Source organism: Rhinopithecus roxellana, chromosome 3 (genome assembly GCF_007565055.1).
Source record: "Rhinopithecus roxellana isolate Shanxi Qingling chromosome 3, ASM756505v1, whole genome shotgun sequence".
In the NCBI taxonomy this organism is placed as follows: Eukaryota; Metazoa; Chordata; class Mammalia; order Primates; family Cercopithecidae; genus Rhinopithecus; species Rhinopithecus roxellana.
The window spans coordinates 155,614,387-155,638,064 of NC_044551.1; the positions used below are offsets into that span (position 1 = coordinate 155,614,387).

Sequence of the window (23,678 nt, forward strand, 5' to 3'; positions counted from 1 at the left end):
CCTCCAGAGTCCAGCACCTCTCAGCACCCCACCCCGGCATCCACTGCTCCAGCACCCATCACTTCAGTAGCCGTCAAGCCCATCAGCTGCCTGGGCCACCACAGCACCCCTGCGTACAGAGAGGCCTCGGGCTCCGGCCAGGTCAGCGACCTCGAAGCTGTTATGTGGGCACCGGTAGAGGGGCAGTGAAATGATTCCCCGCCTTGCCTCACAGCTGGGGGGTGCCAGCACTAGTGTGGCGCTTTCCACGTGATTTTTCTCCTTTAACGGCACTTCCTCTGACAGATGACGACACAAACTCAGAGCAATTAAGCGACTAACCAAGGTCACAGAGCTGCTGCTTGGTAAGAAGCAGCGACTTGCAACTCCTGGGCCCAGGCCCCTGCCCTGGAGCCTGTTCCTGGATGCCCTGGGCTGACCCCTGCACGTCACCAGGGCCCATTACCCAACTACTCACCTGACTCCCTGGCCACAGGGCTGTGCCCAGTCTACACAGACACACAGCAGACAGAGGACGGCCTTCAGGTTTCCATTTAATGCCCAAGCCAGCACTGCCAAGATGTCCTCCTGCCTGAGGAGCCCACCCACGCTGGCACCCCTCAGCCTCACTAGCGGCGTCCCAGTCCAGTCCTGGTGTGGGGCCTCATCTCAGCTCCTTCAGCAAGCTGTTGACAGAGCCCAGCAGCTCCCGGAAGTAGCCCTCGTCCTCACCGTCCTGCAGCTCCAGGCTGGCCAGCGCCTGGTACTCAACCTGCAGGCTGGCCAGTGTCCTGCTGAGCTGGGGGTCTTGACGGTAGTGGTCCCGGCAGGTGGCCAGGAGGACGCCCAGTGTCTGCAGCACCTTTTCACGGGCATCATGCTCAGGCAGCGCCAGGAGGTGGGCTGTGATCTCGCACCAGCCCTGTTCCCGCAGGCCTGGCAGAAGGTGTACCTGGCGATACTGCTGCAGCTTCTCTGGGGACGTCTCCTGGGTCAGCTCAGCCTCCTCCTCAGCGAACATCTGCCATCCGCCACAGCCGTGGGCCAGGTAGGGTGGGGGTGGGGACAGAACACATGGGGAGCAGTTAGCTCACAACTGGCCAGCTCTGCCCTTCAGACACGAAGGCACAAGGCTGACCCCTGAGGGCCCACCTCTTCCTCCATCCCCAAGTCTGTCTGTCTATCCATTCATTCATCTACCAAGAGAAACACCTGTGTGGTGCCAGGTGCTGAAGAAACCACGATGGAGATACAGTCTTGCCCTCAAGGAGCTTAGGGTCTAGCAGGAGAATGAAAATTAACTAATTCCCAAACAGCATGATAAAGGTAATCTAAGAGTGCAGCATGGAGGCAGACAGGCTGGCTTCAAATTCCTGCTCCACCACTGACTTACTGAATGACCATGGCCGGCACTCAGCCTCCCGAGACCCAATGCCATCACCTCTTAAGTGGAGAAACTCAGCCTGTCTGTAAAGTGCAGAAGCCCAGCTTCATCAGCACAAGATAGTGGGAGCCAGCAGCCGGAAAGGCAACACCTGAACCCTAACAAGCAGGCAGGTTACCTAAAGGTCAGAGGTGGAGGGGTGGAGGGTTGGGAGGGTTGGGAGGGTTGGGACGGGGCGGAGATTTCCTGTGCAGCTGTACGAAGTGTGCCTGTGTGGAGAAAGAAGGAACGCCTGCCCTAACTCCAGGGGAGAATGAAGCACAGGGAAGATACACAAGGCAAGAGGGAAGCCCAGGAGAAGACAAGGCCACAGTGGACCACCTGGTGCTTCCTGTGGTAGCAGGAAGCCGTGGGGCTGATTGGGGCTGGCAGAGGAAGCTGAGGAGGTGTGCGATCCTGCATCCTGGGACAGCAAAGGCTGAGAGGGACCCCCTGGTTCTTTCCTACTACACCCCTCAGTCCTGCCAGCTTCGCCTCCAAAACACACCCCAATCCCGTTAGTTCCACCTTCATCCCCCGTGTCCTGCAGTCCACTGCCTCCTGCACCCCCTCTCCTCCAGCCCCCAAATCCTCACAACCTGGCATTGCGGGTGATAAAGACGAAATCAATCCCTTCCCTGAGACTGCGAGGCTCTGCAGGCTCCGCCCCCACTGTGCGCAGCCTGGACCCACTCACACCCACTCCTGTCACTCTAACTCTCCCCTGGGGCCTCTGGAGGCGCAGCTCCCACTTCCAGGTGCGCCCCCACATGGCCCCACTCACTCCATGGCTCCCTGCACACCTCACTGCCACTGGCCGGCCTCCCCCGACTGGCCTGCACTCACATGCTGCTGTGGTTTGAATGCGTTTCCCTAGTTCAAGTGTTGGAAGCTTAATTCCCACGGCAGCAGTATTGAGAGGAGCTGCCCTAGGTCGGGAGGGCAGCAGGTTCCTTATGGGAGAGCGGCTGTTATTCTAGAAAGCAAGCCCGGCCCAGCATGCTTTTTTCCACAAGTACTCTTGCCCTCCCACCTTCCACAATGTCGCCATGCAGCACAAAGGCCCCCACCAGAGGCACTCACCCAATCGTGGATTTCCCAGCCTCGTGAATCATGAGCCAAAACTGCCTTTTCTTTATACATTACCCAGTCCGGGGTATTCTGTTCAAGTAGCAGCAGACAGACTACAACACACGCTCAGGGCAATTCTCTGATAAACCTCTGCCTGAAAGCTCGTGGACGGCAGGGACTGCGGACTATTTCCCCAGCACCCGGCACAGCAGGCAGCACAGGCAGGGTCCCCCTGTGGCCCTTCAGCTCCTCAGATGCACCAGAGGCCATGGAATCCAAACCCCAGGCAGGCATCTCACCGCTGCAGAAGCCCAGGTGTTAGGGCATGGTCTCTCAGTAGAGGTCCTGTCACAGGCCAAGGCACATATGAGGACTGCCTGGGGCCTGGCAGACCCCAGCACCCTGATGGGGGTGTCACATTGCCCATGGGAATTCCACAGTCCCCGGCTGTCACGACAACGTGCTGCAGTGATCCCCCTGAGCTGCACAGTGCCCCTCCATCGTGGTGGACAGCTCATGTCCCTCCACCTTCAGGCAGCTCTGGACCCACCCCTAGTTTGGCTAGGTCTTCATTCTTTCTTAAGGGCTGCAAGAGGCTGGACTTAGTGACTCACGCCTATAATTCCAATACTTTGGGAGGCTGAGGCAGGATTGCTTGAGCCCAGAAGTTCAAGATCAGCCTGAGCAACATAGTGAGACTCTGTTTACAAAAAATTAGCCAGGCATGGTGGCATGGGCCTATAGTCACAGCTACTCAGGGGGCTGAGGTAGGAGGATCACTTGAGTCTGGGAGGCAGAGGTTGCAGTGAGCCAAGATCGCGCCACTGGGTGACAGAGAGAGACCCTGTCTCAAAAAAAAAAGAAAAAAGAAATCACAAGAACAGAGAAGCCCTGACCGCCTCAGCCTAAGTACAGTCAGTCCTAAATCTCTCTGACTGAAACTCATCTGCTGTCCGCCCTGAAAGAAGGGGCCATTTCCATACTGTTTGTAGAGAGATGCCAGTCCTCCCCTCCCCAATCATGTCAGCACCCCAAAGCTTCCAGAGGCAGGCTCCTGGGGCCGGCAGCCTCGGGGCAGCCTTGGCGAGCCTGCCTGCTGGTAGTGTGCTAGCAATGGGTCAGTGCCATAGTGCCCAGGATGCCAGGGCTGGGGGCAGCACGGACACACACCCAAGACACCAGAGAACAGAGCCCAGTTTCCCTGGGAAATGCCCAGCCAGCCTACATGTCCTTCATGTCCTTCTCCAGGCTCACTGGCCCACTCCCAGAACCTGAACTGTGCCCAGGCCTTATTAATTGGATCTGAGCACCACATGGCTGCCTGCTGTTCTAAGAAACTGGATTTCTGCAGCTTGAATAAGAGAAGAGAGAGAAACAGACCGAGAGATAAGACAGGCAGAGAGAGTCAGAGAGCTGGGGAGAGAGAGTGACAGACAGAGGCAGCCACAGCCATCCCGATACTGCCTGGGAGAGAAGGCCTGGGGGAGGCGTGTGCAGAGTGGGGGGAGGGCCAGCCTGGGAGAGAAGGCCTGGGGGAGGCGTGTGCAGAGGCGGGGGAGGGGCAGCCTGGGAGAGAAGGCCTGGAGGAGGTGTGTGCAGAGCCGGGGAAGGGCCCAGCCTCCGCCATTCAGCAGCAGTTCCAGCGGCTGCCCAGCCCTGCTCCACTAGTCGGCATGCGGCTGTTCTGGGGAGCCTGTGGCCCTAGAGGGGCAACTGAGGAAGCCCTGCCAATGCTCTCTGCAGCAACTGAATTAAGAATCCAGGCCTGGCTGGTTTTCCTTAATTACGATGCTTCTTCAAGCTTGCAAAGAGGGCCGGGCACCAAGTCTCCTCCCAAGTGGCGAACAATTGGGTCCCTGGGACTCTCAAGGGCAGCCGCTCTGAGGCGCTGCCCAGAGTCAAAGCTCCCAGAGGAGGCACCTCCAAGTTTCTAGAATCCGAAGAGTCAGTGCCATTCGAAGGCGCTCCGGGCTGCTCCACCCCCTCAGCCTTTTGTCCCTTGGGGGCCTGGTCCTGGCTGCTCCAGGGCTTGCCTCACGCTGAGTCCTCTGCCTGCACACTTGGCCGTGACCATGGCTGGCAGGGCCATCTCCCATTCATCAGCCGTCAGGTTTCAGCTAAGCCACCACATCTCACACAACATCCTCCCTGATGTCCCCAGTCTCTTCCATCTGTCTGTCCATCCATCCAGAAGCACACACAAAGCAAATGAGGAGACCGGGTGGGCCTGGGTACTCACCTTCTCCGTGACCAGGTCGTAGAGCAGCGTGACCACGCGCACGGCCAGCACCTCTGCGCCTTTCTCCTGCACCAGGCTCCTCAGGACTTGCAGCCCCCCGAGCTTCAGGAACTGCCGCTGGGCATAGGGGAAGTGGCGCAGCAGGGAGCACAGCGCAAACAGGACCTGGGGACAGAGACCCAGGGGCAGGTGAGAGGCCAAGTGAGCTGGACCTGTCCTGAGGTCCAGGGAAGGCAGACAGAGGTGCCCCAACCTAGTCCCCATTCCTCCCAGCCCCACCTAACACCTCAGTTACAGCTACACCCCAGAACCCAAGAGTGTGAGGCCAGTAGAGACTCAGACACCTTCAACATTACCAAGTGAGTAAATGGGAGGTAAACAGAGACCAAGGGTGGGAGGCCAAGAGTAGGGCCCAAGGCCACACCACAGGAGCTGCCCACAGGCCTCTAGTCACCTTGGCACACTGCCATCTGCTTTAGTTTAGTGTAACCTCTCCCCCTATGCCACCCAGCAGATGACGCTCAGGTCCCCAAGGTAACATGCACAGCCTGGACAGGAACCCTTTCCTTTCAGGCCCCACAGTTGTCCTGGGGGCCAGGCAGGAGGAAGGGCATGGAAACACACCTTCTTCTTTGCAGTGAATGGCTGCTCCGTGGCCAGGATGACCAAAAGCTTCTGCAGGGCTCCCCCTTCAACGGCCTCCACCTGGACCTTGGGGTTGCTGGGGAAGAAGCACAGGAAAGCATGACTACCGTGCCCAGCCCAGGGATCGGGTGGTCAGGGAACTGAACCTATGCCAGCCATCCTGGGCAGAAACAAGAACAATGCAGGTTCCCATGCAGGGCAAGTCAAACTCAGCTGGGGAAACAAAGACCATCTGGCACAGGCCCATGTGGGAACAGTGGCCCACAGCACAGGTGACAGGGCTGAGGGCTCCCATGCCAGCCCCGACTCCCCAGCAGCCAAGGGGCTGGAGTAGGCTGGAAGGTGAATCGTCTCTATTACTGTAAAGACATTTTGATGCCAAAGGTGCTCCTTCAGCGTCTCTCCCGTAGGAAGCCTTTCTTGGCGCTTCCCAAGCCAGTGCCAGATGTTCCTTCCTCCGTGACCCCAGGCACATCACACACTGGGGCAATTACTAATGGGTCTGTTCCCCTCTGGGTCTGCAGCCCGAAGGTCAGGGCCCCATCCCTCTCCTCTCCTGGGTCGGCACTCAGACTGCACATAGAAAATGCTTGTAGGAGAAGGCAGGAAGAAAGTGCAAGAGACAGGAGCCTCTGACTACCTAGGCAGATCCTAAAACAGAACAACCCAATGCCTCCCACTGGGCTCCCACTCAATAACAGCAGCTACTGTCAGCTTCTCTGCCCGTATTCTCAGCACTCAGCACAGAGCCCGCCATGTCACAGGTCCTGGACAGTAGGGAATGAATGAATGAATGAATGAATGAATGAATGAATGAATGAACGAACAAACGAACGAACGAACGAACGAACACGTGTACACAACCACGAACATATCAACAGAGAAACACACCGCACTAAAGTACTCAAAACCCTGAGCTGCCTCTGGAACTCCTCTCCCCACTCTGGGCTAGAGAAATAATGATGTTATTAAAACATTTCAGGCCCAGACCTCCCAGATGAAGGGATAAGGGGCCTGGCGGGGACCCCCATCAGGGCAGGGTGCCATGCAGGGGACATGGCAGGGATCCCTAGCAGGATACCCTTTTGCAGGTTCCTTGCAAGACTGCATTAGCGATTAATTAAGGAGCAAGTGGCAAGCACAGAGACCGGATGGTCAGGCCTTGGGCAGGTCAGGGCTTCCCTCTCAGCAGCCCACTTGTGAGGCCCCGAGAAGAGAGGGGACTGGGCACACAAAAGCTTGAGGCCAGCAGCAGGTGAAGGGGCCAAGCCAGCAGTCAGATGGTGGCTGTCACACCCACCCAACTAGCCCAAAAAGGACACTGCACTCTACCAAAGCCACCACATGCCTCTGGCTGCCTGCCCTTGGCATGACCACAAGCTCCTGGAGACCCAGAAAGCACCTGTTCCTCCTAACTCCCAACCTCCTGGCCAGGGGACCCTCACAGGGTCCTCGAGAGTGAGCCAGGGTATAAGGAAACAAAGACAAATCAGAAGGAGCTGGCTCCTGGTCCTAAACCCAGAAAAGACACACTGTGCCACTGTACAGGAGAGGGCCCGACACACAGCAGGCGTGCCCCCAAAGCTGGCTGAATGGAATGAAGAGAGCTCCCCGCTTTTATTCCGACCAGGAACAAGCTTCAAGGTCCAGAGCAGACGGAGCACGCTGAGCCGGTTTTCTAAAGGGAAAAGCTCCTTTGTACCACGTGTCACTCTGTAGCCTCTCAGCCAGAAAGGAAGTACAGGGTGGGTGCCAGCCCATCCCACAGCAACTCCACCCCTGTGTCTGCAGAGCTGCCTGGAGATGGGCCAGAGGCCCTGGGGAAGGGAGGCTGACAGCTCCTCTCCAGATAGGCAGGGAGGCAGGCGCTGGTGCAGGGGGGCCTGGGAGCTGAGCTGCTCCCCTGCCCCCCCAACTTGAGACAGGCAGCTGTTTCATCAAAGCATGAGCTAATTAGGGCTGTCTCTGCCATCATGTGCCTAAGGAATGTTCACCCATGACAGGAGGGTCCAGGAAGAGAAGACGACCACGCTGAGAGATTCACACAAACATCAAATGCTGCCTCCCCAAGGGGGGCTGCGAGATCTGACATCGCATCACCCTTTGGGAGCACTGCCAAGGAGTCCCATCCCTCACGGGCCCTCGGAGCAGCAGAAACAAGGCCCTCCAAAGACAGCACAAAGCTCATCACAGCACCCCATCATTGCAGCCCCAGTTAATCACCCAGGGCTGGGCCACCAAAGCCCTTCCACTTTCTGCACTGGGACCAGGGCAAAGAGAAGTCCCTTCCTCAGAAGGTAGGCTGATGTGGGCCGGGAGTCACCCACAGCCAAGCCAGCAGCAGCCAGTCCTACCCACTCTGTCTCCCTCAGGCAGCTCTTCCCACTCCATTTCGAGTAGGAGAGAAGAGAGCTCCAACATGGGATAAGTAAACCGGAGAGAAAAGAGGAACTCTGACCTTTTGTAAATTGCTGAAATCGGGTTCATAAGGCAATAAATTCATGTTTTCACCCACAGCCAAGTCCGTGGGTAGGGCAGGACCATGGCCAAACCTGGGCTGTGACAGTGCACAGCCTTGGCAGCCCTGGGTCCATGCCCTGCCTGGCCTCTTCACATGATCAGCTTAAATGAGGTGCCCACGGGACCCTGGGAACTCCGGGCCTTACCCCAGGGTTCCCACAGCTTCAGGAATTTCCTAAAAGGCCACCCTGTGAAGTGGCCTTTCAGGGCTGCCCAGGGAAGGGGTTGCAGAAACACAGCAGAGGAAGAGGGGGAAGATGAGGCCTGCGCTTCCAGCTGCTCCTCTGTCCATCCAGGCAGGGCCAGTAGAGCTGAACGTTTCCTGAGCAATCTCCCGCCATGGGCAGAATCTGCTCCCCGAAACAGACCCTCTCTCCACAGGCAGCTCCGCCTCGGGCTCTAAATGCTCACAGCCTGGGGCTGGGGGAGGCAACTACCAAAACAGCTCAGAGTGAGGCCTCTGGACCTGCAAGGGCCAGGGCCTGGAGGACCCTTGCTGGGAATTTCATGAGCAATGGCTGATGACCTTGGGCAAATTTTCACCCATGAGGCAGAGCTAGGACTACCTGTGTTAAAGACAGAATAGTTAATTAATGCCAAAATACCATAGTGCTCGCCAATGCACTGTGGCCAAAAGATAATTACAGTAGGCTTACTACACAAAGAAGTCAGACCACATTCTTGACAGCACGGCTTGATTCGGCCCGGATGCCTCGAGCACATATCACATACGCCAGCCCCATCCTCCTCCAGCCTATGGACTCTGGACCAGAGCTGCAGCCCACCCCTGGAGGGGCCAGTCCTGCTGGCTGGAAGGTAGGTATCCTGACAGTTGGGGATCTGAGTGAGTTAAGAGGGCGGGGGCCTGGCACGCCTCAAAGTGACATTAGTGGTGCTGGTGTGCTCAAAGTCAACAGAAGGATATTAAGGACGTAGCTCATCTCCGATGCGATAAATGAGAATAAACCTTGTTCAGGGCTAAGCCGGCTGGACTAAATAAATACCATTAGCACTTGGATTACTGGGATGTTCACAATCAGCAGGCAAGTCAGCTGTCTGTGTGCAGAGGGACGGCAGCAGCTGCTACTCTGTAAATCTTGCAGGGGGATGGGCTGGGGGTGGGGCGGGCTGCAAAAATGGAAGTGATTGCATTTGCAAAAACCAAAGAGTTTGGGTCAGGGTGACAGCAATTTGGGCAACAGTCAAGAGTCAGAGGTCATAGTTTAGCTAACTGAAGCTAAGCATGTGTCTGGGTGGAAGGGGACTGAAGGAGCTGACCACAGGGAGGGCAACCCAGCTCGGCCAAGGGGCCCAGGAGATTGCTGCCCAATACACACGCCGGGGCTGACTTCACCCTTGGGCTCAGGACTAGCCACATAATTTTCAGGCCCAAGTGCAATATGAAAACATGGGGCATTTTGTTCAAGAATCATCAGAAATTTCAAGACAGTGAGAACAGAGCATGAAGCCAGACACGGGCCCTTTTGAGTGTGGGGTCTTGGGCCACTGCACAGGTGTCAGGGCCAACAGGCCGTGTGCACGGAAATTCTGCTCCAGGGTCAACTGGAAGGGCTGAAAAGGAAGTCTGAATTTCTGAAAAGGAGAACAAATGGAAAAGGCAGAGCTCTAGGATGGGAGTAAGGATGAGGGTGACTAGTTAGATGGGGGCCAAGGAAATGCTAAGGTGTAACTGAAGAGAGCTTCTGTGATTGAGACTGCCAGGCCAAACCAGGACACCAGAGGCATAGCAGAGGGATGTGCTCACTCACGAGTCCTCGTGACATTTCTCAGTGCAACAAATACTCTTTTCATTCCCTTATGACAGTAAAAAACTACCATTTTTCATCTGAAATGCCTCTGAGATGATGCCATGCACTGAGGGCAGAGGGCACATCTCAGGGGTATATGGGGCCAGGCTCAATCATTCACCTGATGAAGTGCATGCTCGCCTTCTTGCCCAGAGAAAAAGATTTCCTCTGGTGGCCCCACCTTGCTTATGCCCTAATGTGTAGCCTCCATCATCTGAGAAAGCAAGAATTTGCAGGATGTGTAATCCTGAAATAGATGTGTTCAAGAGACATCTATATTTGCCTGACATCCAGGGATGAGTGGGATTAGGGAATCAATCAGTTAAGATACAAACAACTGGCCAGGAGCAGTGGCTCACGCCTGTAATCCCAGCACTTTGGGAGGCTGAGGCGGGCACATCACTTGAGATCAGGAGTCTGAGACCAGCCTGGCCAACATGGTGAAACCCCGTCTCTACTAAAAATACAAAAGTTAGCTGGTGCGGTGGCAGGCACCTGTAATCTCAGCTACTCGGGAGGCTGAGGCAGGAGAATCGCTTGAACTCAGGAGGTAGAGGTTTCAATGAGCTGAGATCATGCCACCTCACTCCAGTCTGGGCAACAAAGCAAGACTCTGTCTCAAAAAAAAAAAAAAAAAAAAAAAAGATACAATTACCGAATTAAGTTTAACAAAAAAAAAAAAAAAAAAAAAAAAACACCATACAAAGTCAAGCTTCCAGGAATAACAAAACACATGATCTGCATATCACTTGTGTGGTGGGACCTGTATGGCCTCAGGAGTTCCATCTGGACACTGGGGAAGGGCGGGGCTATCATCTAACCCCTTCATGTACAGCCCCTAACTGGAAGCCGCCCACGTAAGCAACTATGAGACACCCACCCCTCACCATAGTAACAGCAACTCACGAGAGGGTCTCTAGAACCTCTTGACAAACAGACACACACACAAGACACACACAGAGACACAATCATCTGCCCACCTTTGGGGAGATAAAGGGAACCTCAGAGGGAGGGGCAGCAAATGACCTTCCTGAAGGACATCTGGTAGCTCTCCAACATAGCCCTGCATCACAGTCACCTGGGGCAGTTTATTTCCTGAAACCATTTCAGACTAGTGACATAAAAAATTACAGAAAATAGGCCAGGTGTGGTGGCTTATGCCTATAATCTCAGCACTTTGACAAGCTAAGGCGGGAGGACTGCTTGAGTCCGGGAGTTTGAAACTAGCCTGCACAAGGTGGTAAAATCCCCGTCTCTGCAAAAGTAAAAAAAAAAATAGCCGGGCAAGGTCATATGTGCCTATAGTCCCAGCTACTCGGGAGGCTGAGGTAAGAGGATCACTTGAGCCCAGGAGGTTGAGGCTGCAGTGAGTTATGGGCAACAGAGTGAGATTCCGTCTCTCTAAAAAAAAAAAAAAAAAAAAAAATTACTGAAAAGCTGTAAGAACAGTAAATAAACTCCCACCCAGATCCACCAATTGTGGGCATTTACCACAACTCTCTGTCTCTAGTAATATTTACACAGATTTTCTTTTCCGAAATATTTGAGGGTAACTGAAGATATGAAGACCCTTTACCCCTAAACATATCAGTGTGAATGTCCTAAGAACATATAACCAAAGTACAATGATCAAAATCAGGAAACTCACACTGACACAATAATCTATAGATATTTACTTAGATTTTGCCAACTGTCCCAATAATAGTCCTTCCCACCCCCCTTTCCTCCTTGTTTCTTAAAAAAAAAAAAACTTTTTTTTTTTTTTTTTTTTTTTTTTTTTTTTTTTTGTAGATGGGGGTTCTCACAATATTGCCCAGGCTGGTCTTGAACTCCTGGCTTCAAGCAATCCTCCCGCCCCGGCTTCCTAAAGTGTTGGGATTACAGGTGTGAGCCACTGCACAGAGCCCTCTCAATAATATTCTTTTTAGAAAAATAATTTTGATCCCATGTTCGATCTGTGCCCACGCGATGTACACAGCAGCCTGTCTCCTTGGTCTCCTTTCATCTGGAACTCTTCCTTAGTCTTTGTCTTTCGTGACACTGACGTTTATGAAAAGTGCAGGCCAGTGGTAGAATGTTTTTCAGTCTGGATTTGTCCGATGTGTTCTCATGATTAGATTGAGGCTGCGGCTTTGGCAGGAATGCACAAACAGTGCTGTATCTTTCTCAGTGTATCACACAGGAGGGCAAGTGATATCCATAAGTCCCACGACTGGATGTTTTCTTTGAACACTTGGTTGTGGTGGTATCTGCCAGATTTCTCTACTATAAAAATACTATTTGTTCCCCTGAAATTAGTATTTTGTGGGGAGACACTTTAAGATATGAAGACAGCCTGCTCCTCATCAAACTTTCATGCAGTAGTTTTGGCAATCAATGACAATCCTTGATTAATTATTCCAGGTTAAGCATCATAAGTCCAAAAATCTAACATCCAAAATGCTCTAAAATCTGAAACTTTTTGGGCATCAACATGATGCTCAAAGGAAATGTTCACTGGAACATTTTGGATTTTGGATTTTTGGATCAGGGATGCTCAAGTGGTAAGTATATAATGCAAATATTCCAAAAAACAAAAAACAAACAAACAAACAAAAAAACAAAATCCAAAACACTTTTAGTCTCGAGCATCTCAGATGAGGGATGTTCAATCTGTACCACGATGTTTGTCAAATGATGATATTCAAACTCCTATCTTTATCCTTCAAACTCCTATCTTTATTCTTCTTGCTTCTATCTTTATTTGCTGGCACTCTACCTGAAAGAAGAGATTTTCCTTCTTTCCCATTTCTTCCTTCATTCATTTATTGACGTCAGCATGAATTAATAGATTCTTATTTAATCTACGGAATAGAATCAATTTCTATCATTTACTTCAATGCTACAATTATCCTTAATCACCAGGCCTTTTCATGCTGGCTTCTGTGTCTTTTTAACATGTTTCCATCACCCTTTAATATTTTCTTACCTTCCAGCACAAGATGTTCTTGTACAAGATATTGCTCTTTTCCTATGCCAGCCATGGAATCAGCCATTTCTCCAAGGAACAATTGGAGCTCTTTTTGAAAATACAGATTCCAAGCCCTACCCTTCATATACTAAATCATAATCTCAGAGAATGTGGCTCTGAAGACCTGATTTTTTCATAAATGCCACATGTGATTCCTATGTTCTGAGGATCAGCATTTGGGATAACTAGAGCCAATGCCCAACCTTTTATCCAGTACAGCATCTCTGGTAATTGGCAGCCCAGTACTTGAAGACTACATCATCAAACAAGGCAGCCTTATGCTAGTTTAAAACTCCTCCAACTGCCAGAAAAACATATTCTGACACTGAGCTGAAATCTGCTATCATGAAGCTTATACCCTCTGGTCCTATACTGTCTGGTCCTAAGTCTACCCTCGAAGAAAGAAAGGGTTTCCTGATCCTGTCCAGATGGGTCAGCCCTTCTGAAAGCTGGGAGCAGCCAGCCATCCAGAGAAAGCTCCCCTCTCACAATGTGGCCTCACGGGATTCTGCAGTCATTCTCAGGGTGACTCTTGAAACCCTCCACTTTCCTGACAATGCTCTATGGGACCCTGTTGACTTACTGACGAATCCCACAGTGGTGGTGCCCAAATCTACCCACAGGGATCCAGGCTGGACAACCCCCCACCCAGAGTCCAGTGGGCCTGGCTGCCTCTGCCCCAGGGCCATTCTGCCCCTAATGCCTCAGGCCATCTCTAGATTTTTTGGTAGCAGCCTCACAGAGCTTACAGTGGCCTCCCTAGGTCAAATCCCTAAAGGCTGCTCACATGATCTTCTGATGAGCTGGGGGTCCCCAACGTGGCTCTGAACCCAAGCACAGGGCTTCAATTTTATTCTTAATAAAGAATAAATATTGTCAGGAGGCAAAAAGCAAACTACAAATGGTATGGGTGATATGACACCATATATTTATTTCTGGGTGGTGAGATTTTTGTTTTAAACAAGGAATCTGAATTACTTATAAATTAGAAGTTTAATAACAATAAAATTTAAAATGCCACTTGGCTACCTAGACCCTTCCTCCTAGACTGTCACTATTCTGTTGGATCCTCACTGTCATGTATCTCACATGGTTATCTCTTCCTGATCAGTGCCATCTGTTCCCATGTCTTCACATGAGAACGAGAATGCAGGTTAGACAGGACAGAGTCTGCCACGAGCTCTTTGGCACATCACTACAGTGAAGGCTCTGTTGACACTGAACCATTTCTAAATAAACATTGATTAAGTCTGATTGTTCAAGCTGCTATAAATCTACATCTTTTTTTTTTTTTTTTTTTGATTCAGAGTCTCACCTCACTCTGTCACCCAGGCTGGAGTGCAGTGGCGCAATCTAAGCTCACTGCAAATTCCGCCTCCCAGAGCCTCAGCCTACCATGTAGCTGGGACTACAGGCACACACCACGACGCTCACCACCACACCCAGTTGTGTGTGTGTGTGTGTGTGTGTGTATGTGTGTGTGGTTTTTTTTTTTTTTTGTATTTTCAGTAGAGACAGGGTTTTGCCATGTTGGCCAGGCTGGTCTCGAACTCCTGGCCTCAAGTGATCTGCCCGCCTCGACCTCCCAAGTGCTGGGATTACAGGCACGAGCCACGGCACCCAGCCTCAAATCTACATCTTTATCATCATTTCTCCATCTGATCTATTAGATTATTATGAGATTCTGTCAAATGATTTCCTGAAATGCAGACTTCCTCTGTGTCTATTATACTGGCCTAATCTACCAGCCTGGCAAATCTTCTGAAAAAGAAAATTAGAATTGGGAGGGAACTTGAGAGAGTCCTCTGGGGTACTGATAATGTTACATTTCTGGATCTGGGTGGTGGTTACATGGGTGTGTCCACTTTCAATAATTCATCAAGGAGAATGTGTTAAACTTTTCTATATGGAGGGAGGGGCGAGGGAGAATTTAAGCATTAAACTAGTCCAGCAAGACCTGGTTTTATGGAACTCACACTAACTCTAAGAAATGACCTCTTTTCTTTAAAAATACTCTTAAGTCACATCTCAAAAACTTGCTCTGTTATTTTGAAAACCAGAACAGTTGCCCACTGTGTCTCCTTGCCCCTCTCCCAATCCCCATAATGCCACAAAGATTCCTGCACACAGTTTGATGATGATGTCCCTGAGTTTCTGTTTGGCATTTAATTTTTCAGACCCTGTCTAATCTGGAGAAGCCAGTGGCTCATTTACACTTTTTGTAGACTCCTGGTCTCAAGTTCCACTTAACTCTATGTTTGTTTTACTTTCTGCAGGAAGGCCATTCTCCTTGAGAGAGAAGGCAGAGGCAAACAGAATGAGAGCAAGGACAGAGATACCCTCTCTGGCATCTGCTAAATCACCTGACTGAACCAGGTGGCCTAAAGCCTTCTTTGCCATCCCTCTCACTCTCAACAGTAGCGGCACAGGTGCCTTTGCTGTTCTTAGCGTTTCCCAGGTCTCACCCATCTGGTGCTCCTGACCGTGTTCTCGGAGGTTGCATCCTTCTTCTCTATTTGCTCTTGGTTACAGGTCCCGTTTTCATCTCTAGACAAAATCTCAGCTCGAACTGTGCCCCCTGCAGCCACGTGGGTCTCTTTAGGTGGCTCCCTGTTCCCTGCAGTAATCACTCGTGACTCTATTAAGTACACTTCATTTTTCAAACTCTGAGTCATCCTTCCTTTTGAAGCTCCTGTTCAGACATCACATCTACTTTCTCCTGGACCCTCTGAAATTTACTTTCCCTAAAACTCAGAGGCAGAGAGTTTTACTTTCCCCTTTTAGCTTCTCCGAACACAGTCACTTTCTGCTGGGGTTCCCCAAACTTTTTTTTTTTTTTTAACCAGACAGATCCTTGTTGTTGCTCAGCATATAATTTCAGTGAGGCCCTTCTCCTTATTGCTTCCTTAACCTCCTGAGAGAAAACTGTCAGAAAAGAGAATTAAGAATTAAAGCAAGTGAAGAATTTATTGGTTTCTTTTTTTTTTTCTAGAAGCAGATTTCCAACTGCCCAGATATCCCGTGCACCACGTCATTTTGCTTCTGTGCCAGTTTTATGATATCAATTGAGAAAGCCTCTTCTATACCGAGGGTAAAGAGGTGACAATTACCTCAGAGTTGGTTGGTTGGTTGGTTGGTTAGGTTTTTGGTGGGCTAAAAGCCAATGACCTGGACTTTTTCTTTTTTTCTTTTTTTTTTCTCCACCAAAAAGCCCAAACCCAGAAAGCAAAAAACTAAGTGCGGCTCTGGAGTCAGAGAGACCTACGTGCAAGTCTGAGATTCTAGTGTTTTCAGCTGTGTGACAGAGGTAAGTTACTAAGCCTCTCTGGGCCTCAGTTTCTGCATTTGTAAAACCGGGATTAATAACAATAATAGTTGTCTCATGGGATTGTTGTGGGGATGAAATGTGATTTTATATACGTAAACACACACAGAGCATTAGGATAACAGCTGTTTCATCACAGTATGCCACTTAACAAAAACTATCATTTGTACTTTTCTGCTAAGACAGAATGCCAGGGTTTTCAGGCTTCTCAGAAGGGAGAGGAGCTATCTGTGTTGGGGGACAAAGAAGACCTCCCACTGAGTGGCCTTAGATTCTCATTCTCAGCTCCTCTGACTGGATAGACAAAGCCAGTACAGAAGGAATTCATGGGGGAGAAATGTAATTAACAAGCTAGAGGGAGAGACTGGGAGGAAGGATCAAAGCAGCTAATTAGAACTGGCTAAAGGGAGACCACAGGGTAGGGAACATGGAAGAAAGCGGGCTAAAGAGAATTATCTGCAGCCTCTAATTATTCAAAGAATGTCCCTGAGTAATTGTCTCAGGCAGTCTGAGGGAGGCAAGGCAGGAGTAACAAGGTTAAGCAGAAGAAAATTTAGGCTAAAACATATGGGAGATTTTTCACACACTGAGATTTATCAACTTTATTAGAGAACACAGAGGATGTTATTTTAGGTCTTCTAAACCAGCTGGTGGTATAACTATCCCCATGTCTCGTAGCTGGGGGACAGCAGAGGAGGCCAGATCCCGCAGGGGAAGAGGGGATCCAAGGAAACGGCCCAGACAATCCTTGCTCCAAGCTTATAGGCAACACACCTTGTCAACCGTCCCTTCGAGGCTCAGGAAAGAGCTTCCCTCCTCACTCAGATCTGCTCTCCCTCCAACCTCCACATCCCTCACCCTCCTTGTGTTCTGTCATAAACTCGATAAATGTGATAAATCTCACTGTGTGAAAAATCATCTCCTCAATCAGAGCCAGTGGAATCACGCAGGGCCTATTTTGCGTTTGCCACACAACTGTAGAAATGTTTATGAATGAGCCATCTCTTAATAGCAAAAGAAAAGGCAATGATCGTAGGACGGTCTATAGCTGAAAATGACAACACTGAAATACTTCGTTTACAGGATTTGGAAGTCGTATAGACTACAAATCTCTCTGCTGCGCAACATACATAACAAGTCCCCAAAATATCCTTTGTTTGCTGAGGTTTTGCTCAGATATTTAAGGTTCTGACAGTTTAAATATGGTGAACAATATGGTGAACCATCCAAATATTTTGCATCATTGGTATTTGGAAAGATCTTTAAGAACAATTAGTTCTAGTTCTGAGAGGCAAGTGCAGCACCCCGGCTCCCGGTTTTCCATGGGGGCGGATCAACATGGCCTCCTCAGCCAGCTCCATTTCGCATGGAGTCTCAGGCCCCCCACAGCATGGGTTTCCTGGGCCTGGTCACTTGGCTCACACTGTTACAGAGAAGAAAACTGAGCAGATCCACTGACTCCTCAGCCAGGCGCAGGGTTCACCAGGTCTCACTGGAGGCTGAGAAAAATACAGAACTTCCCCTAATGCAGGAACAACACTGGGACGCCTGATCCTGCTCAAGGCCCTTTGACCTGACTCACCAGATGCTCGAATGGGAACCAAAACGAAAGTGGAGACTTCCCATTCCGTGGAAATCTTTAAGAACTGGAGAAAAGTTCCAGTTACTTACAGCTTCAAGGGACAGAATGATGGATGGCTTCATTTGCGAACATGCGATTTGTCTGAGGCTCTTTGTCCAGCCAGCTGGTTGACAAATACTGATCACGCCCAGTGTGCACAGGGGCCTCAGCTAAGAATACCAGCGCTAGAGCAAAGAAAGAACATAGTTCCTGCCTCTATCAGAAGAAATTAACAGCCGACAGAGATGCACAGAGAGTCACTCTGAGAGAAGCCACTGGGTGCGAAGGTTGTCTGAAAAATGGAGGAGCTGAGCAGGAGGGCATGCTGGAAGAATGACCTTGACAAGATCAAAAGTTATTAAAATAGGAGGAAGGCTAAACTTCTGTATGTACTGCCCAACTGAAGGCAGATGAAAACCTACTTTTTTTCCCCAAAAGAAAATGTTAAGAATCACCTTCCACAGACTCTTTTAACTCTATTTCTGATAAATCATTAAAAGGCCTTCAGCTGGAATCATTCTAATGCTAAAGAAAAAGTTACACTCATAAAATAGTTAATGTCAAAATGTAAATGGTTTGTTTAAGATTCAGCAATTGTTGCTGAATCAAACACAAAATCTCTATGGCTTGAATAGCAAGGGAAACAAAAGGCTTGACGATTTAGTGCTCGTTAAAGCCTGTCTGGCTGAATTTTAGATTGCAACTTAAAAGAAAAAAACATTAAACCAGTTCAAGTGTGAACTGACATATGCACAGCAGTTTTCAGCTGCCTGCAAATGGGGCAAGGACACAGCCTGGAATGTGACTTGCACACGCCATGGCTGAGTATGGACCAATGTCCAGGGTACAAGGGCAGGGCCTGAGGGAACAAAGCCCCCACAAGAAAGCGTGGGGAAGCTGAGCCCAGGGGCCCAACAGGGGCTGAGGGTGACGCTGGGAAGAGGGCCAATCCCCATTAGCTCTTTCCTGCAGGGAGGCTGGGGGCTTGACAACAATCAAATGCTAGGCAGGGGCTCCCCTCTTGCCTGGGGATGTGGGGAAGCAACAGCTTTTTGCTCTCCCTCCCCTTTTCTGGCCTTGCTTGTCAGACACTTGCATGAGCCACAGTGGGACTCCTGCCCCTTCAAATCTCATCACAGGCCTGGTGACCCCCACAACCCTCAAGTCGGGTGTTAGAAATAGTCCTTTGTGGTAGGTTTGTGGGGTGCTGAGCAGAATCTTTGTCTACATTCTCTTGCCTACTGGGATATAAACGCTTAAAATTTCACCATCTGGGATTTACTTCTTTGAGTCTTAAAGACAATTCTGTCTTTCAGGATCCTCTATTAAAATACCATTGTCCCTGGGTTGGGAGGACGCTGTGTAAGTAGGGTGACCACATAATTTATTGTCCAAACTGGGACACTTTTAAGAAAGAGGCACCATTAATTACTGCACTGGGACAAGAAGCATAAACAGAACATATGGTCACTCTCTGTATAAGGCTTTGTGTTAAGTTCTATGGAAGATACAAAGGTGAATAAAGCGCTTTCATGGCCCCGGAACCTGGACCTTGAGCTGAGGGGCAGGAGATCCTGGGAACAGGCCAGTGCTAGGCACCCACGGAGGGAATAACGGCACTCCAGAGGGAAGTCTCATGGCGGCTTAGCAAAGACCAAGGGCTCTGGAGCCACACAGATTTGACTTTGAATCCTGGACTTCTTTCTGTACAACCCTTAAGACAGGTCAGTTAACCTGCCTCTCATAATTTGTGCCCCATAAATTATGTGGTCACCCTACTTATATAGATGAGGACCCAGCTTCCTCTGTCAAATGAGGGTTACTTCATGAGGCTCGTGAGGATTAAATGAGATACTGAATGTAACAGTACCTAGCATGTAATTTTCACTAGCATAATCAAGACTAGGCTTCCACTCAAACCCCCGTTACTGCTGTAAATGTCCCAAGTCAGAAGGTGGGGGCAAGGCAGGAAGAGAAAACCACTAAAATGGAGACTTTCCTCCAAACTAATCCTCCAAGGGCCACCACCCAGGGCTGGGCAGTGAAAGGAACGGGATCACAGCAGCTCCTGAGGAGTGGACGACCCGGCCGCCTTGCTCTCCTGGTACCCCTCCTCCTGGTCTTAGGCTTCACACACTGACCCAGCCCCTCAGCTACTGCTCCATCCTCAGCAGATGCCACCCACCGGGCTTCCTCGGGCCATTTCCCTCGGTGGCAGGGAGTGACTTTCCAAAGTGACTGAGCCCTGTCCTGATGGCCGGGTAAGGCTGTCTGGTGGGCAGTAGTACATCTTCTTGCGCCTCTTGTGACAGAAATGCCAAAAACAAACAAAACAAAAAACCCGCAGCCCCTCATTGCCATGAGAGGAGGGGATTCTGGAGGCCACCATTTGATAGCTCTCAAGTGCTTTTCAAGCATTAACTCATGCCATCCTCATGACAACTCTATGAGGCAGACACCATTACTCCCATTTTGCTCATCAACAAACTGAGTCATAGAAAGCTAAGTAATTTTCCCAAGGTCACATAGCTAATAAGTAGCAGAGTCATGCAAGTTTGAGAATAGGAGCTAAGAAAACTGGATTCCACTGGGGACACACCACAAATTACTAGCCTAATGGCCAGGAAGGAGGCCTTAACTTATCTCAATTTGACTTCTGTTATTTGTTAAGAAGCTGTGCCACTTCACCAAGGGACCTGCTGTGAGTATGGAGTGAGACAGGGCAGGTGAAATCGCTGTACAGGTGTTTACTATTATGATGCCCTGGCAATATCCTCCATCGTGTTTGAGAGCTGGACCCAGCATGGAGAAGGAGAAACCTGATACCCTGCTGTTCTTTCTTTCCTTGGGCCCTGCACACTCTGGCTCAAGGTAAAGGAGGAATTACTCTAAAGCAGTGGTTTTCCAAGTCTGATCTCTGGGCCAGTAGCACCAGCAGTATGTGGGAGCTAGTTAGAAATGCAAATTCTCAGGCCTCACCCCAGACTCACTGAATCAGAACCGTTAGGGGAGGGGCCTGGCCATATGCGTTTTAACAAGGCTTCCAGGTGCTTCTGAGGCATGCTTAATTTTGAGAACCACTAGGCTAGAGTATCCCCGGACAGATAATAACCTGGGCCTCTCTCACCCTGGTGGGAAAGTCCTGCTTCAGGGGCCTGAGGCAGGGCCCAGCATTGGCCAGAAGACCCAGGCCGTGAGGGCCACTGCCCCAAAGATGAAAAGCTCCCAATAAAACCCAGACCTCCATGGCTGCACTGATCAAAATACAATAAAGAAGAAAGTGAGAAATCTGACAAAAAGAAAACGCAGCTTCAGTGGGGGACAAAATACAACAATCTTCTGTGGGAGATGAGAAGCATAAAAGGGATGTTAGATGTTCAAAGAACCAAATGTCGCAATGACAAAAAAATACAAGAATAAAGACAAAGTGTGGCTATCAATGCCGCATGGGCCTCAGTCTAATGATGGCAGTTGCAGGGAACAGCAGCCCCCCCAGGACTAGAGCCCGCTTTCCCCCGCCCCCAACACGACAGCCTATATAAATAGAGTCTTGAGGAAAAAATTACCAGCAATTAGTCACTGAATCTGCTTGCTGGAATGAGGGGAAACTTGTGGAAAGTCACCAGAGGCTCTGGTGGGAAAAGCTCAGCTAAGGAGGCCACGCAGACAGGGCAAGAGCGAGACGATTAAGGGAGAAGGCCTGTGGGGTGTTCCTGCAACCTTTGATGCCTGCCAAGTCTTAACCTGGAAGGGAAAATGAAGGGCCTGGCCACTGGGCTATAATGAGCTCCAACCTGGGCCCATCTCCAAGTCAGAAGTCCTTTAATGTGGGCTTGGGCTGGAGGCCGGGCAGGGGAATGAGGAGGAGGAGGAGGAGTCAGCATAGAAGTCCCTGCCCTGGGTTGCGGGTACCTTGTGGGGATGAGGCAGTAGACCACAGCCTCTGACCACAGTGCCTCCACCACAGAAAGCCTGTGCCACACAGGTCCTCCCCTGGCCCCTGGGGAATATGCTTTAGAAGCAGTGACAGTAGCAGGCGTGGCGTTTCCATTCAGGAGACCTGCTGAAAATGACCCTGTTTCAGGACCAAAGTGATGAGGAGGGAGGACCTCCCTTCCCCCAATGAATTTCTCAACTCATCTCAATCGACAGAGAGGAATCTCTCAGGGTGCTGTGCTCCCCACCGCCTCTGCCTGGGCGCCCTGCCCCTGCCCATCCCCATCTTCATCTGGCCAGTTCCTACTGCAAGAACCCCCGAGACATGATCTCTTCAGAGAAACACTCGCTGACCTCCTGACCCTCACAGGGCCCCTGCTATGCATTCCTAGGGCCCTCCTTCTTTCCATCCTCTTAACAGACCTGACAAGATCAGCTTCCCTCCTAAACCATGAACTTCCTCAAGGACCTGGACTGTGCCTTGTTGCCTGTTCAGCTGTGAGCTCACTCTAGATGGTGGAGCCCAATGCCCAGCACACAATTAACAGGAGCTGCCTGCAGACACAAGGCTGGCTCTGTGCCCCCTCCCAGCTGAGACACTGAGCCCCAGCACTAGGCACGTGGATGGGTTGGGCACATGACCTCCCTCCCTTTCTGAGCACCTTGCCCACTCCAAGAGCTCATGGAATGAGACTCCACGACTGCCCTGAGTTCTGACTTCTCTCCCCCATCTCCCTGCACTTTGATTCCCTTAACCATGTGTCCTCCTCACTGCATATCCTGTCTGCTTAAGAAAAGGGATGCAACCCAGATGGCCAATAGCCCCCCTGGAGTCCCCCTCCTGGGAATGTCTGTATTTGACCACAAAGAGAAGTTTATATATATAAAACCAATAAACAAATTTTTTTTTTTTTTTTTTTTTTTTGAGACGGAGTCTCGCTCTGTCACCCAGGCTGGAGTGCAGTGGCCGGATCTCGGCTCACTGCAAGCTCCGCCTCCCGGGTTCACACCATTCTCCTGCCTCAGCCTCCCGAGTAGCTGGGACTACAGGTGCCCGCCACCTCGCCTGGCTAGTTTTTTGTATTTTTTAGTAGAGACGGGGTTTCACCAATAAACAAATTTCTAATGGTATTAATCAAATTTTAGGCAGCAGCAGAAAGAAAAAAAGATTTGGGAAGCAGGGAGTTTCACATGATTCCTGAAATCACCTCTAGCAGGAAATGCCCACCTCTGCTGTGTCTAAGATCAGCCCTGACTCAATCTTAGGATTAGGCACCGCCTGCTAGCCATGGCAGGACAGTCCACAGATATGTCCACAGGTGGCCACTGTCACCTCCTTTCAGCCTGACCTCACCTGGCTGTCCTCCTTGACAGCAGCCCTCTCTGGCTGAAGACCGGAAACTGTAGGCTAGAGCTCCTGCTTTCTTCTCTGGGACTCTAACACAGTACCAGCCCAACTTTCCATGCCTATGTCAGGTCAGCATGGTATTGGCCACTCTCCTCCTGCAATACTCCACTCTCCTCCTGCAGTACTCCACGCTCCACCAACCCCTGTTCCATCTGAGAGCCACTCACAGTCAGCTCTGCCGAGGTCCCTGATAGACTGGCTGGTGCCAAGGATCCACTGAGGAGGTGGCACAGAGCCACGCAGGGGAGCAACAACATTGGAAGAGGGCAAGGTCAAGTTGACAAATATCATATATGATGAGAAAGAACTGCATGAACCGCAGTGGCATAAGGTAGCATAACAGATGGATAATTAGATTTATTCTAAGAGCTGTAAAAGTAAGTAATTAAATAAAAATATGGAACAATGAATCTGCCACAGAGAGACACCTAACAGCCTCACAAGGGCCTTGCAGCTGGCACAAGCAGCCTGGGAAAGAAGCAGTGGGCAAGGAACCTCTAACACTACCCTGATGTTTTACGCACAATAAATTTAGCACCAGCTCGCACTGGGCACCAGGGGACAGCCTGATCTCAGAGGGAGATAATCACATCCACGGCTGCAACAGTTCTGCGCCCTGGGAGTATGGCCTCTTATCTACATCTGGAAGACAGCAGCCTGAGGTATTCTGATAAACGCCCCAGCACTGGCATG

General features: G+C 50.5%; 1 protein-coding gene across 1 annotated transcript in view; it reads right to left on the bottom strand.

The window, feature by feature from the left end:
* Positions 1-516: 516 nt before the first annotated feature.
* SIL1 (SIL1 nucleotide exchange factor) overlaps positions 517-23,678 on the bottom strand; it is a 240,247-nt gene continuing 217,085 nt past the window's right edge. The window contains exons 8-10 of the mRNA XM_010388107.2: positions 5,337-5,433; positions 4,713-4,877; positions 517-1,000 (exon numbers count right to left, since the gene is read on the bottom strand). Coding sequence (XP_010386409.1) covers positions 644-1,000; positions 4,713-4,877; positions 5,337-5,433 — 619 coding nt within the window. The 3' untranslated portion in view covers positions 517-643. The remainder of the gene's footprint in view (positions 1,001-4,712; positions 4,878-5,336; positions 5,434-23,678) is intronic.